The sequence below is a fragment of the Durio zibethinus genome, chromosome 4 (genome assembly GCF_047325235.1).
Source record: "Durio zibethinus cultivar Kanyao isolate XHJ-2024 chromosome 4, ASM4732523v1, whole genome shotgun sequence".
NCBI classification, from domain to species: domain Eukaryota; kingdom Viridiplantae; phylum Streptophyta; class Magnoliopsida; order Malvales; family Malvaceae; genus Durio; species Durio zibethinus.
In genome coordinates, this window is record NC_143165.1 from 34,933,887 (window position 1) to 34,948,507 (window position 14,621).

The 14,621-nt window shown below is 28.4% G+C and overlaps 1 protein-coding gene across 1 annotated transcript; it reads left to right on the forward strand.

Annotated features, from left to right (window-relative positions):
• The first annotated feature begins 8,073 nt into the window (after positions 1–8,073).
• On the forward strand, positions 8,074–13,448 carry LOC111288136 (microtubule-associated protein 70-2-like). The gene is made up of 11 exons (XM_022878905.2): positions 8,074–8,641; positions 8,765–8,850; positions 10,110–10,175; positions 10,258–10,428; positions 10,548–10,718; positions 10,843–10,998; positions 11,102–11,248; positions 11,335–11,406; positions 11,493–12,014; positions 12,098–12,279; positions 13,261–13,448. Exons 1-11 carry the CDS (start codon positions 8,383–8,385, stop codon positions 13,298–13,300), a joined length of 1,872 nt encoding a protein of 623 aa, XP_022734640.1. The 5' UTR covers positions 8,074–8,382; the 3' UTR covers positions 13,301–13,448.
• The last annotated feature ends 1,173 nt before the right edge of the window (positions 13,449–14,621 follow it).

Genomic DNA, 14,621 nt, shown 5'->3' on the forward strand with positions numbered 1-14,621 from the left:
ACTTGTAATTTGTTCATCAAGATTGTCCCTCCTACCTATCTTTTTGCTACCTAAACTTTCACATCACCATATCTTTAGTTTTTTTTTTATTGCTAGCAAACAACATAAAACTAAAAAAGTCATATTAGTTTGATGTTTATTTGGTCATAGCTTCTTGCATTTCAACACTTCCCTTTTGCTCAACCCTTTGTTTTTTTTTTTTTTTAAATTAATACCAAAATGTTTTAAGGCACTAGTAAAAGTGTTAAATCTAAAAGGTTTTGTAAGTTTCTATGTTTTGAATAATGTCCAACTTTAATTCCATTTAAAATATGAATTATGAGTTGATTAATTTAATTGACAAAAGATCATTGGCTAACATGATCGGAAGTAAGGGTGTAAATGAATAAATTTAATAAATAGTTCATGAACAAACTCAATATATCTTCATTTATAATTGTTTATTAAACCTAACAATTAATTATAAATAACATTTTAAGAGTTGTTAATTAAACAAATAAATCATTAGTATAATAAAATTCATTTATATTAGGTTCATTTATAATATAAAAGTGTAAAGTATTCCATGAACAATTCGTAAATATGTTTGATTTATATTTATTTATTAAATTTAATAAATAATCATGAATATTATTTTAAATTTATTAATTAAACGAACAAATCAATAATATAATAAAATTTGTTTATATTTTGCTTGTTTACATTTCTCGTTCCCACTACATCACATTTGCATTATAATTAAATTTTTAAAAATTAAATCATAAAATAATATCATGGCACGATGAAATATACCTCAATTATGCTGTCAAATGAATTTAAAATAATTTACCTTAACGATAAATAATTTTAGATTCAAATTTGACTGATCATTCATTTTAAAACAACCAAATAAGAAAAGTTAATGTTACAGCTTCTTCTTTATCTCAAAATTTGTTATACCAAAGGGATATGTGGAACAAATAATACTGGTTTGGATAATAAACAGACCAGACCAAGCGAAAAACATGAACGTGAAACATGTGTCTTGACTTCATCATCAACTAATACTAAAACCCAATGATGGCTTAAGCTAGTTGAGCTTGTTTATGTGTTAATAATGTTTCATGATTAGCTTACACCTTACACCTCTCATTCAATAACTGCCACCACTTTGATCTCTTCAAAGCCCAAACTTTCGGAGCAATGCAAATATCTTACTGTAAATTAAAAATATAAAAACATTGGATGGTGCTCTTTAAAAATGCATATCTTCTGGTACATCAAAATGCACTTCCAATTCTCGATTCGTAGTTAAATTAATTGACGTGTCGAATTGATATTTAAAAATTATGAATTCGAATGAATTTATATATATAATAATTTTTTTTATAAAATATAGTACGATAAAAAATTTAAAAGTAGATTAAATTTTTTTTAAAAATTCCACTTTCAACAGATCAATTTCCTTTTATATATCAACCTATCAAAATCAAAACTTTGCAAGTCGGGAATCCTCTACCCAACATTTAAATAATTATCCTATATGGCTAAATTTTTCCAAAAAAAGTCCCAAATGATGGGATTCCATTCTTCTCTTTGTCTCTTTGTTTTTTTTCCTAAACACCCACAATTAAAAATTAAAAATTAAGCTAATAGAAGGGTTTTTTTTTTTTTTTTTGAGAGGTATTTTATTTTATTTTCTTTAATCATAAGATACTTCAAATGGCTTTTTAAAAAGCCTTTCAATGTCATCAATTGGTAAATAATAAAATTGGCAATGTTGTTACAATATTGAAAAAAATGTAGTTAATTTATGTAATCATTTTTAAATTTTAAAATTTAATAAGTCTACGATTTAGCGCAATTGATTTTTACTATCTATAAATTATGATCTCTTTTATATGTATAAAAAAAAAAACTTTTTTTTTAATTTTAATTAAATTCCAATAACATTGAGATTTTGTTTATATTATGAGAAAGACCTGATTATGATTTGAATTTATTTTTCCTGAGTCTCTTAATCTAGCTTATAAAACAATCCTAACAACCAACATTGTGAGGTGTTCCTCTTTTTTTTTTTTTAACTTTCTCAAATAAATCACCAGAAAATTAACCTCAAATCCCATAATCATATTTAAAACAAATTTATTGTCCATTACAAGAACAAACTCTTAAATATCATAACTATGACAAGGCCCCATATGAACCCTTAAAGGCCATACAATGAGCTGGTACAGTGTCAGCATCACAATGCTGTTCGAATCTGAAGCAGCAACATATATATGTCTCCATGCGTTTGTAAGTACTATGGAAGGATGCTTTCCTTTAAAAAAAAAAAAAAAAAACAGCTAAGCATGTTGAGGGAGCCAGAAACACCTTAATCAACATTATTAATTTTTTTTTATTTGTTAGTTTCGTTTTATTTATGAATAATCAAATTATTCAATTTTCAAATAAAATATCATTATACGTAATGGATTCCGTTTAATAGATTAGAGGCTTATTTTCTAATATTAATTAAAATATTATTTTAAAATGATTTTTAAATGTGATAATTAGGGTTGGCATCGGGTCAAGTTCGGGACGGGTTTTGCTCGTCCCGAACTCGATCCCACTTTATATGTTATTAAACCCGAACTTGATTTTACCAAAATTTTTTTTTATTTTTTTTATATCCGAACCCGACCTCGACTCGATATTATATAAATTGTACCCGATCCGATCCGACTCGAAATTAATAAAATATTATTTTTTAAATATAAATATTTAAAAATATCATTATATAAATATATAAAAATAAATAATTAAAAAATTAATTAAAAAATAATTTTTTATATAATATCAGGTCGGGTCGGGTTTACCTAAAAACACGAACCCGACCCGACCTCAATTGTTTCTCAACCTTATCCGATCCAATTCAAAACTCGATTAAAAAAAAAAAATAGACTTCATAATATCAAGTCAAGTTAGAATTCGTCGGAGACGAGTTGAATTGCTGACTCTAGTGATAATTTTATCAAATTCATAAAAAAATTAGGTTAATTACAATTTTTTAATATAAATTTATCTTAAGATGAACATTAGTTAGTATTTGTAAAGGATAATAAAAGATTTGCAGATAAATGTTTTGACAACAAAATTTTAAATATTATTTTGTGATTCATAACTTAAATATATACAAGTATTATTTTATCTTAACCCTAAATTTAAAATATTTTTTATAATCTATAATTTGAATTTAATTAAATAGAATTTTAAATTTGATTATCTAAAAATTTATTTACTGATAATTAAATAGAATTTGAAATCTTGTTATCTAAATATTTATCTGTAAATTTTGTATTACCCTTTACAAATTTTCCCTGTCTTATTGAAATAAATCCAATTTTAGAGGATGAAACTTGCAATTAATCCACTAAACATTAAAAGCAGAAGTGAGGTTTGAACTGATCTCTCCCTCTCTAGTCTATCCTCTATGGCTTCATCTGTCAACTTCCAGGTTGATTCTTGAAGGGATAGCAAAATTATTCCAAAAGGCTGAGGCTGCAGCCTTTGCTTCCCACTTCTCCCTGTTTTCTTTAATTTTTCCTCAAAAAAGTACACAAAATTTCAGAGAATGATTTGAGTATGTAGTCCTAAAAAGGGGGAGGGTTACCCTTGGATTGGTTGAAAATTCTTTCCCCATGTCAAAGACATTGATTTTCTAACATATATTTCCTCTTTGCTTATGTAAAATTAAGCAAAGGGGTATGGCACCATCCTATATATTTATATTTAACAGCAAGAAATAGACCATCATGTTCATGGGGTCACTATTTTTTTTTTTATTCAAATGAGGGTAACGCCCTATTCCTATTATATGAAAAGGATAAAGAAACGGCTTGATTCGATCTCAAGTTTTAATATCTTTCTTAAAAAATTTTTACCACTAATTTATTATTTCATCTGTGTCTTTGTATTATTTTTTGTAAAATTAAAAAAAAATGATTTTAATTTATTTAATATTAAAATTAAATTTTTTATATAATTAAAATTTCATGATTTTAAATATCAAAAAGTAAAAAAAAAAATCATAAAAATAATTTTTTATATGTTCAAAAAAATAATTTTAAAACATCAAAAAAAAAAAAAAAAAAAAAGGGACATAGGGAGTAATGATTTTGTTTTTGTTTTTTTATCCTCCCTTAAAGTAAGGGAATTTTTATTTTTGGGTAAGCAAACAATTGTAGGTGGAAAAGTCTTACAACATGCTATTTGCCTAGCTATAGAATTTTTCATTCTTGGAGATGCCTAGCAATTTTAGAGTGGGGATTGAAAACTTTATTCCATCTAGTTTGATTGAGAACCTTTTTGATTTTTTATTTACTAATGATCTAAAATGAAGCTAGATTAATTCGAATTAAATTAAATTAATTCATATAATTATTTTTAATAGATAATATTTAATAAATTTAAATTTTAACACTTATCATTCATATTTTATTTTCAAGTTATGGTTTTTTAAAATGGAATTAAGATTTAATAGAATAATAAACTATATATATTTATATTAAGAGAAATTATTAAATACGTTGATAGTGAAATTTTTTAATTTTTCAAACGGAGTTAATAAGATAAAATATATATTTTAATATATATTTTAAAATAAAAAAATGAGATATATATCATCTTATTAACTTCATTTATAAAATTAAAATATTTTACTGATAATATATCAACTAATTTTTTATATTAATATATATTATTAATTTGGTTTCTCACAAGTTAAGAGATCACTAACAAAGATATTAAGATGAAAACATGTAAAAAAATGATAAACATGTTATTGTTGCCTTTTTTCAACAAATGAGAACATGGATCTTATATTTAAATTACTTTACCTTGAAATTTTTTTAAATTCAAAATGTAGTTAAAAAGATTTCCACTTTCTTTTTCCATTTTTTTTTTTCATTCAGGTAGTGGTGTGAGAAATGCAGTTATAAATATTTACATACATGATTTTGTACAAGAAGGGTTTTAAGTTTGATAGCCAAGTAAATAGCACAAACTGATATTAAATTATAATTTAAATATTAAAAAAAAAAATCTAGAGATTTGGACTTTAAAAATGGCCCCATGAAAACAAGTAGAGGTTTAAGCCCATCAAAATCATAATTCCTTAAGCTGAAAAGGTACAAGTTTCAAACATCATCAAGGTTGCATGTGGCAACTTGATTTTAAATTTAATGTAAATTTTGTGATAAAATACATATAAATATAATTTTCATACTTATTTTTTTAAATTATGTATTTATTTTATGGTAAATTTAAAATTCCTATAAATATTTGTGAAATGTAAATTCATGTTTTATACCAATAAACAATTTTATTGAATTTTAATTAAATCACGTATAATACGTGTATTTGATTTTTATAATTTATATAACAAATCAAATTTAAATTTATTATCTTATATTCATCTTTTTAAACATAGAAAAACATTTATTTTGATTGATTATTTTTTATATTTGCATTTCATTTTCTGCCAGGGAAAAAAAAATGGTCCCTCGATTTCAATTATGGTCTTTTGTTTGGTTTCAACGACAATGAACATTGGTGTTGTAACATCCCTCGATCTAATTAAGCTATAAGTCCAATTTTGTTTTCCAGCTATGAGTGATTTTTATTGAGAAAATGGATATGGATTGGCGGCTGCCATGTTTGGCCATATATGTGAAGATAATTCACATGAAAAAAAAAAAAAAAAAAGAAAAAGCCATAAGAAAACCTTAATCTCGTCGACTCCCTTTTTTAAAGGTAAAACAAAAAAAAATTCCTTAAAAAGTAAATGAAAAAAAAATCTAAACCTAAAAAACAAAACAAAGTACTAAATAGGATTAGGAGCACAAAAAAAAGATAAAGCAATTTAGAAAAGTAGAACAAACTAAGGTTAATATTTTATTGTCTTCGCTATTTTATATTTAATAATTTATGTTATCGTATCATATTTCATATCAAATATAATTTTAAATATTATATAAATAATTTTAATATGAACACGATACGAATATTTAAATAATATGAATAATTTAAATATGAAAATAATATATTTATTATACGTATTATATATGACATGACATGATTAATATATTTAAATTAATTTATATCTAAATAATACGGTATGACATGATATGGTTAATACAATTATACATGAGTAAGATGATTATATATAATTAATCTATTTATTTAAATAAAAATATCATCGAAATTAGTAATTAAATAAAAAATTATTTAAATCTTAAATATTTATAATCTATTTAAATATCAAAATGATACAATAAACATAATTATTAATTTATTTCTTAAATAAATTAAAATAATTAAATTTTTTTTATTATGAACATTATTATCTCTTACGCATATCAATACTATTTGATACAAACACAACATAAATAATAATATGTCTTAATCATGTTGTCATGATTAAGACACAAAATACGATTACATTAAACTCATACATAATTTTTTTTTTATATTATTTTCATGTTGTGTTAACATGTCGTATTTAAAATTATTAAATCTATGCTATTTGCTTTTTATTAATTTTTTTAATTGAGATCCTCAAAATTTAATTTTTAAACACTAAAAATAAAAAGTCTAATATTATATTTTTTGACTTTTTAAAAGTTGTTAATAAATCAAAATAAGTGGTATACCACCAAATCTTATATAATTAATTGATTAAGAATGAATTAATGACTAAACAACAAATTCTTACATCGTTACTTTATCTGTATAAAACTTTGCTATTACTTTTTGCTGCTAAATCAAAGTTTTGCCTTCTATTTTCAAAATAAAAAACGAATAAAAGAAGTAGTAATTAAACAATATTTAAAATAATTAAACAAATAAAAAAATAGGCTCAATGTAATATTTCATCTTAAATATGTGAAATATTCTGATTTTAAAATAAAATCGTCTCTCCTCATTTAAATTTTGTGTTAAAAAACTTAAAATAATAATAATATATATCGAATCAGAGTATAATCAAATCAAATTAAATCAAATCAAAGTGATATTAAAATTGAGTTTGACTCAAAGTTTATAATTTGAATTTGGTCAAATTTTATTTTTTACCTTGTGCTTGATTAGAAAAATAAATTGAATTATTCAGATTTTTTATGTGAAGATATTTGTATATTGTTAATTATGAACTTAGTAATAGTTAAAAAATTATTTGATACATTAATAATAGAATTTTTTAATTCTACAAACAAAATTAATATAATGATATATATTTCACTTTTTAAAATTTTTTTAAATATATATTTAAAGATATGTGTCATCATTTTAATTCAAAAATAAAATATTTTACTATAAAAATATTTAATAATTTCTCATAATAATTTCATTAATTTAAACTTTTTGAAACCTTTTTTCTATTTTTTTACGAAAATAAAAAAATAGAATTTTACATTAGAATTTATTAGGCATGAAAGACACTACTTCATAGAAATTTATTTCAATTTCCACCACACCTTTTTTTTTTTTTTGACCATTCATACTTTTTCTCTTTTGGGTAAGAAGTAACAACATCTTTGAAGTAAAGTATGTAAACAAAAAACCATCTAGAAGCAAAGTCATAAAATTTATTATGGACAAAAAAAATCATAAAATTTATATTTTAATATTTTAATTTTGAGTAAGATCGACTCACACTAATATTAAATTTATAAATTTATAATTATTAATTATAATAAATTCAAAAAATAAAAATTTTTTAACCCATCATTTACATTTATTAAAATCAATAATTAAAAAATTTTACTCTAATCCGTACCCTTTTAATTTTTAAAATAAATATAATTTTTTATTGAAACAAAAAAAAATCATAAAACGCGGACCATCGTCCAATCAAAAATAAGTAAAGAGGTAGAAAACCAAAAAAAAAAAAAAAAAGAAACCTCTAAAACGCGCAACCGTGCGCTCTGCACATTACGCACACCTTACCTGATGCGCATTGCGCCCCGCTTATCCAATACCATTAAGATTAATCAGCGATTAATTAATTAATCTCCATAATTAATCACTCTCTCTTTGTCCATCTTCACTGTCACTGTAACCAGATTTAAATTCACAATCTAGAGAGAGAAATAAAAAAAGCAACATTATTTGTTTTCTCTCTCAGCTCAAACTCTCTCTTCTTCACACTCTCTCTCTTTTCTTTTTCTATATCTGAAAATCTGTTTAACAGCTGTGTTTCAACTGATTTTGGAACCTTAGCATTTGGATCTTCTTAAAGTTTTAGATGTGAAGCAAACTTCTCTCTTTGAAAAGAGGTTTTTTTTTTTATTGTTTTCCCTTTGTCTTGGTGTTGGTTGCATTTTGCGCTTGAAGTGGTGAGAGGAAGTGTTTGGATCAGAGATGGCGGAGATTGCCGGCGCCGCGGCGGAGGTAGGAAGCAATGCGAGGAGTGAGTCGCCGGTGAGGGTGGGTTGGACCACGTCGGGAGTACCTCCGCCGTTGACGGTGTCGGCGTCGTTTAAGGAGAGTGGAGGGAAAGGTTCGTCGAGGAGGAGAGCTGTTAGACCTAGCTTGGATGCGGATAATGAGTTCATTACGTTGCTTCACGGGTCGGATCCGGTGAAAGTAGAGCTTAATCGGTTGGAGAATGAAGTTAGAGGTGAAGAATGTGGCTCGATCTATTTGTTCTTCGGCTTGATTTGGTCCAATTTGGCTGTTTGTAGTTAAAACTTAACCGTTTTTATTTTATTTTATTTTAATATTTTTTTGGATTGGGTTACAGATAAAGATAGAGAATTGGGAGAAGCACAAGCGGAAATTAAGGCTTTAAGAATGTCTGAAAGGCTAAGAGAAAAGGCTGTCGAAGAGGTTGATTAATATTTTTATCTTTTTTTTTGAAAAAAATTATTGGGTTTTAATTTAAGAAATTAATTTGTGAAAACGCTTTGGTAATAGTGGTAGTTAAAGTAGTAATTTATTTGGAAAAAGATTTCAAATTTGCTATTTTTTTGTTGATTTATGTCTGATTTTATTGGAAATTCCACAGTTTTTTTCCTACCCATTAATGGATGTTTGATTTTTGGGACAAATTTCACGATTTGTTTGAAGTTTAGAGATGATGATACTGTTGAAAAATAAGAAACTGATGGAAGATGGGTCTGTTTGTATTTTAGTGTAGGCTGTATACTATTATTTTACTGTAGAAAAGCTGACCCTGGAAACTGTAAAATTTAGATGTAAATTTCTGTGTCTGCTTGTTTCTTCATTGCTGATAGCAAACCCATGTTCCTTCTGATGGTTGGAAAGTTGGTTTCCTGGTCTTGGGGATACAATTTACTGAAATACATTATTTCTGTCAAAGTCATGTTGGGTGGAATTTTCATCATTGTTATTTGTTGCTCAGTAATTTTAGAAAGTCAGTGATGGGCTCTCTCATCTAACAGCATGAATCCTTTTTTGATGCTTTATCCAACTTCATTTTCAGGTTGCCTTGTAGTACCTGTATGTTTTGATTTAAAATTATAGATTATGACAAATTAATTTCAATGTTTTGCATCTGTTCAGTTGCTTTGGTCCTGTCTGTTAATGTTGTTGGCTTGTCACCATTAAAGCTGTCACAAGATTTCATGTCTACCTGTAATCCAGAACTTGATTAATGGTTCTCCTATTATATTACATTTTCTTCCATGTATGTATTCTTTTTCCTCCATGTATGTATTCTTTTTCCTATAGTTAATTATCTAATGGGTTTAGGGTAGTATTTGATCTCATGATTGAATGTGTTGGTTTGATGCTTAGAAATTTAGATGATTGATTTGTGCTCTTTGTTTTATGAGTTACTATTCTGTGTATTACAAATGATCCCTAGTCTTTTTCAGGAAAATTTATGAACTTTATGTAATTTACAGCTCTTCTACACTTGCCAATGTTCTTGCATCAAAGACTGTACTTTATCAGCCTTTGTGTAGTTCTACGGTATATAATATAAGCTTATGATTGTTTGCAGTGTTGGACACATCTGAAATATGGTTTTACATTGGTCATCTGACTTGGAATTCTTGTAACATTCTTTTTTTGTGATTGAGATGGATGCTTACTTTATTTTTTATTTTTGTTTTGTACCATAGCTCACTGATGAGCTCTCAAAAATGGAGGAGAAGCTTAAATTGACGGAATCTCTTCTTGAAAGCAAGGTATTACTTTGAAATTTACGTCAAGCCTTATTATTTTTCTGTTGTTGTGTTGCTATATTTAGTTAACAAACATGTTTTGCAGAACCTTGAAATCAAGAAAATAAATGATGAGAAGAAGGCATCCATGGCTGCCCAGTTTGCAGCTGAGGCCACTCTGCGGAGGGTTCATGCTGCTCAAAAGGATGATGATATGCCTCCAATTGAAGCAATTCTTGCACCCTTGGAGGCTGAGTTGAAGCTTGCTCGGCAGGAGGTATTTCTTGTGTCTTTTGAACTATTGCTTCTGTCTCACAAAGGGAATTAGAGAGTGTTTCGTAAACTTATATGTGATTGGTTATTCTCTCACTGATTAGTTCTTTTGGTTCTTTGCAGATTGCAAAGCTTCAAGATGATAACAAAGCCCTTGATCGTCTTACTAAATCAAAAGAGGCAGCTTTACTTGACGCTGAAAGGACTGTACAGGTTGCGTTGGCCAAAGCGTCCATGGTGGATGATCTCCAAAATAAAAACCAGGAGTTGATGAAGCAGATAGAAATTTGCCAGGTATTCCAATCATTTTGGGTATTTCCTTTTGTCAGGTGCATCAGGAGCTGGGGCATATAGTTTTTTCTTACACTGTGCACTATATGATGAAGAAAGTCTCAAGTCTACAACTTGTCTATGGTAGGAAGAAAACAAAATTTTGGACAAAATGCATCGCCTAAAGGTTGCAGAGGTTGAAAAGCTAACACAAACAGTAAGGGAGCTGGAAGAGGCTGTTCTTGCTGGTGGTGCTGCTGCAAATGCCGTTAGGGATTACCAGCGCAAAGTTCTGGAGATGAATGTAATGTGCCCAACTTTTAAGTGTCCAAGTTTGCCTTATTCTTTTTTGTTGATATGGTCATAAAGCTCTTCTCAAAATGAATGATTGTTTCTGTGTTCCTTAGGAAGAAAGAAAAACTCTTGACCGAGAGCTGGCACGTGCAAAAGTAACTGCTAATAGAGTGGCCACGGTTGTAGCAAATGAGTGGAAAGATGCTAATGACAAAGTGATGCCTGTAAAGCAATGGTTGGAAGAGCGGAGGTTCTTACAGGTTTTAGTGGATGGCTTCTCCATTGAATAAATCCATAGGCAATTAAATTAATACTTTCTATTCATTGCGGACTTTATTACTTACAGGGAGAAATGCAGCAACTTCGTGACAAGCTTGCTATAACTGAGCGAACTGCAAAATCTGAAGCACAGTTGAAAGTAATAGTCTGACTGGCAATAACCATTCTGTTCTCTTTTTTCATGCTGCTGGCTATGAAATAAGAGCTTTTATTTTGATTTGCCAGGAGAAATATCAATTGCGGCTTAGAGTTCTAGAAGACAGCTTGAGAGGATCTTCTAACAGTGTTAGTCGTAGTACATCGGATGGAAGAAGCATGAGCAATGGGCCTTCTAGGCGTCAGTCGCTTGGTGGAGCTGATAACTTCTCGAAACTCACATCCAATGGGTTTTTATCCAAGAGATTGCCAAGCTCTCAATTGAGATCATCATCATCTTTGTCTTCTAGTACAGTGTTGAAGCATGCTAAAGGAACGTCCAAGTCATTTGATGGAGGCACAAGATCATTAGGTGGGGCAAAAGTGCTTTTAAATGGTCCAGGCTCGAATATTTCATTCAACCAGCCTTCCGAGGGAACCAAGGAGGGTGAGGCACTGAATAATGAAAATCCCAATGATTTCCTGCCAGTGGACACAGAGGATAATGTTCCTGGAGTATTGTATGATTTACTGCAGAAAGAGGTCATAGCTTTGAGGAAAGCTGGTCACGAGAAAGATCAAAGCCTTAAGGATAAGGATGATGCGATTGAGGTTGATACTCATTTTCTTTCAATCCAACACCATTTTAATTTATCCTTCTTGATAAATGCTCTAGTAATCCTTGTATTTTTCAGATGCTGGCTAAGAAGGTAGAAACGTTGACAAAGGCAATGGAAGTTGAGGCTAAAAAGATGAGAAGAGAAGTAACCGCAATGGAGAAAGAGGTTGCTGCCATGCGTGTGGAGAAAGAACATGAGAATAGGGCCAAGCGGTTTGGTAACTCCAAGGGGTCTGCTGCTCAGCTACTTACTAGAAGGTGCATTTATTGTTTATATAGTTGCTTAGATTTTAATTTCCTCATTGTCCTATATTGCTTTAAGCTAGAAGTACTCTCATGGCTAGTTTATTGCATTTGTCCTTTCTAAATTGTGGGGTTAGCAGCCATGTTATCAACTGTGTGTTCTACCCTTCATATGTTTGCATTTTCTTTTTGCTTTGAATTTCAAAATTCTTTCCTGTTTGATGTTTTTGTAGTATTCTGCTAACTCTAAATTTACATGTGTAAAATGACTTAGGTTTCTAATAGACAAAATTGCTATCCCATTTATGAAGCCCCGTCTTAGTAAAAGATAGTGGACTTGGAACCTTGTTGGGCCATGCCTATTCTGTTATTTGCTTAGGGACCAAATTGAAGTGGTAGTATAGACTATCATCTTATTGATCAAATAATTTGCCTTTTTTTTCCCCCAAAAAAAGTGTGCAGTGTCTTGACATTCTTTATCCAATAAATAGAATGCAATATTTATTCCCATATCCTAGTCTGGAATTGACTCACATGGGAGTCATTTTATGAACTTGGTTTTTTCTCTATTATTTTCTCAACATCTTTGGTCCTAGAGGTATAGATGTCAAAGAAAACAAAGTCAATTACGTTAAATCAAAAGATGCAAAGAAGCTTTGGCTTTTTTTTTTTCGTTTGTGCGAAAGGGAGAACATGAATTGTTACAGACTCTTCTGGATATTGCATTTGAAGACCACCAATTAACTTATTAATCAGTGACTTATCTTTTAAGATTCATATTAATTTGGAACTTAAAAGTTGTACTGATCGGTTCAACTCAATCCACATTGGTTAATTTTCTGCCTAATTGATTTTTGATGACTCGGATGACTGAGATTCAAGGCCGCCTGTGATAGGCAAATGTCACCATGCTAGTTTGGTTTTCATTGATTACATAGGTAGATTATTCTGAATATTGATATTCAATATATCTGACAATTTCTTAAATTTATGCAGAAATGTCTCTCGAAGTGGGTTAACGCGCAGCACTCAATGACAACAAATTCTGATTGAAGCTGCGGCAAGGAGTAAATTTGCATAGGTCTCCAGGGTCCTTTGTTTTATTATATATATATATATATATATATATTTACCTCTCCTTTGGTGATTGATTATAAGATTATAACTTGCGTGCCGATTAACCTATGTTCACTGAAACTGGAAAAGAGTAAAATTCAGAGGAAGAAATCGGTATGCTTCTAACATAGACTGTGGGCTAACCTTTTGGCAGGTTTTCCTTTGAGTGGCCAGTGGTTGTGTGGTTGTATAGGTAGCTTTATTGGCATTTCCGTCATCGTCTCATCCCCTCCCTTTTTTTTGGCAGTTCATATTTGTAATCTGCAGCTAGTGTGATTTGCCTTTCGAGTCTGTTAATATTCTTGTAATCAGATCTTCTGTTGCTTGTGTTATTCATCAATAGTTATAAATCTGGAATGATGAGTTTGTTTTTGTTTTTGGTGTTTCTTTTGGATAGTGATTCACCCCATTGAAAACTGGGTGACATTTTTTGTCAAGAGTCTGAACTCCAAAGCCAACTGAAAGCCATTGTTTGTTTTCACTCTAGGAATATGCACAAATGCTAAATCGACCTTATATGAGCTTCTAGAATGAAAAGATCTGACATTTTTTTGTCTGCAATACAACTTTCACTATAATTTTAGAATCTTTCTTATTTAAACATTGGAGAAATTAAGATCCGTTTGATGCATGAGATAATAGATAAATAAGATGATCGTTATCTTGTATTATATTTGGTTTGTATTTAAAAAAAATAAAATTATGAGTAAAATTAATTATTTTTTTGGTATAAGATGATTTAATGTTTTCAAAGTATAAAAAATTATTTTTAATTTATAAGATTGAATTTATATATTTTATTATATTTTAAAAAATTATATCAATAATTTAAATTATATAAATTTTAAAAATATATAATTTTGATAATAAATAAATTATTTTTATACCCATTGAATATAAAATAAAATAAAATTATTTAATTAGACAATTTTGCATACCAAACACGTTAAAAATGAACTAGAATTGATTCTTTGTCATGGAAGAGAGGCAATAGAGTTGGAAATGAACCGATCATGAGCGAATGAATGTATGTTTGTGTTTGTTCGTTTACTTTTAAATGTGTTCGTGTTCGGTTCGTATTCAATAAGAAAATTACTTGTTTATTCATTTAAATAATAGGTAATCGTATTCGGTTCGTATTCGTTTAATTAAATTAAATGAATTTGTTCGTGAATATTAAACGAATATATTTACGAATATATATAAATGAACACGTTCATGAATAACAAATAAATTATAAT

Coding starts and splice junctions, on each gene's coding strand:
- LOC111288136 (XM_022878905.2), top strand. CDS start 8,383: ATGGCGGAGATTGCCGGCGCCGCGGCGGAGGTAGGAAGCAATGCGAGG. Junction 8,851..10,109: donor GAGAAAAGGCTGTCGAAGAG/GTTGATTAATAT, acceptor TTTGTACCATAG/CTCACTGATGAGCTCTCAAA. Junction 10,176..10,257: donor AATCTCTTCTTGAAAGCAAG/GTATTACTTTGA, acceptor CATGTTTTGCAG/AACCTTGAAATCAAGAAAAT.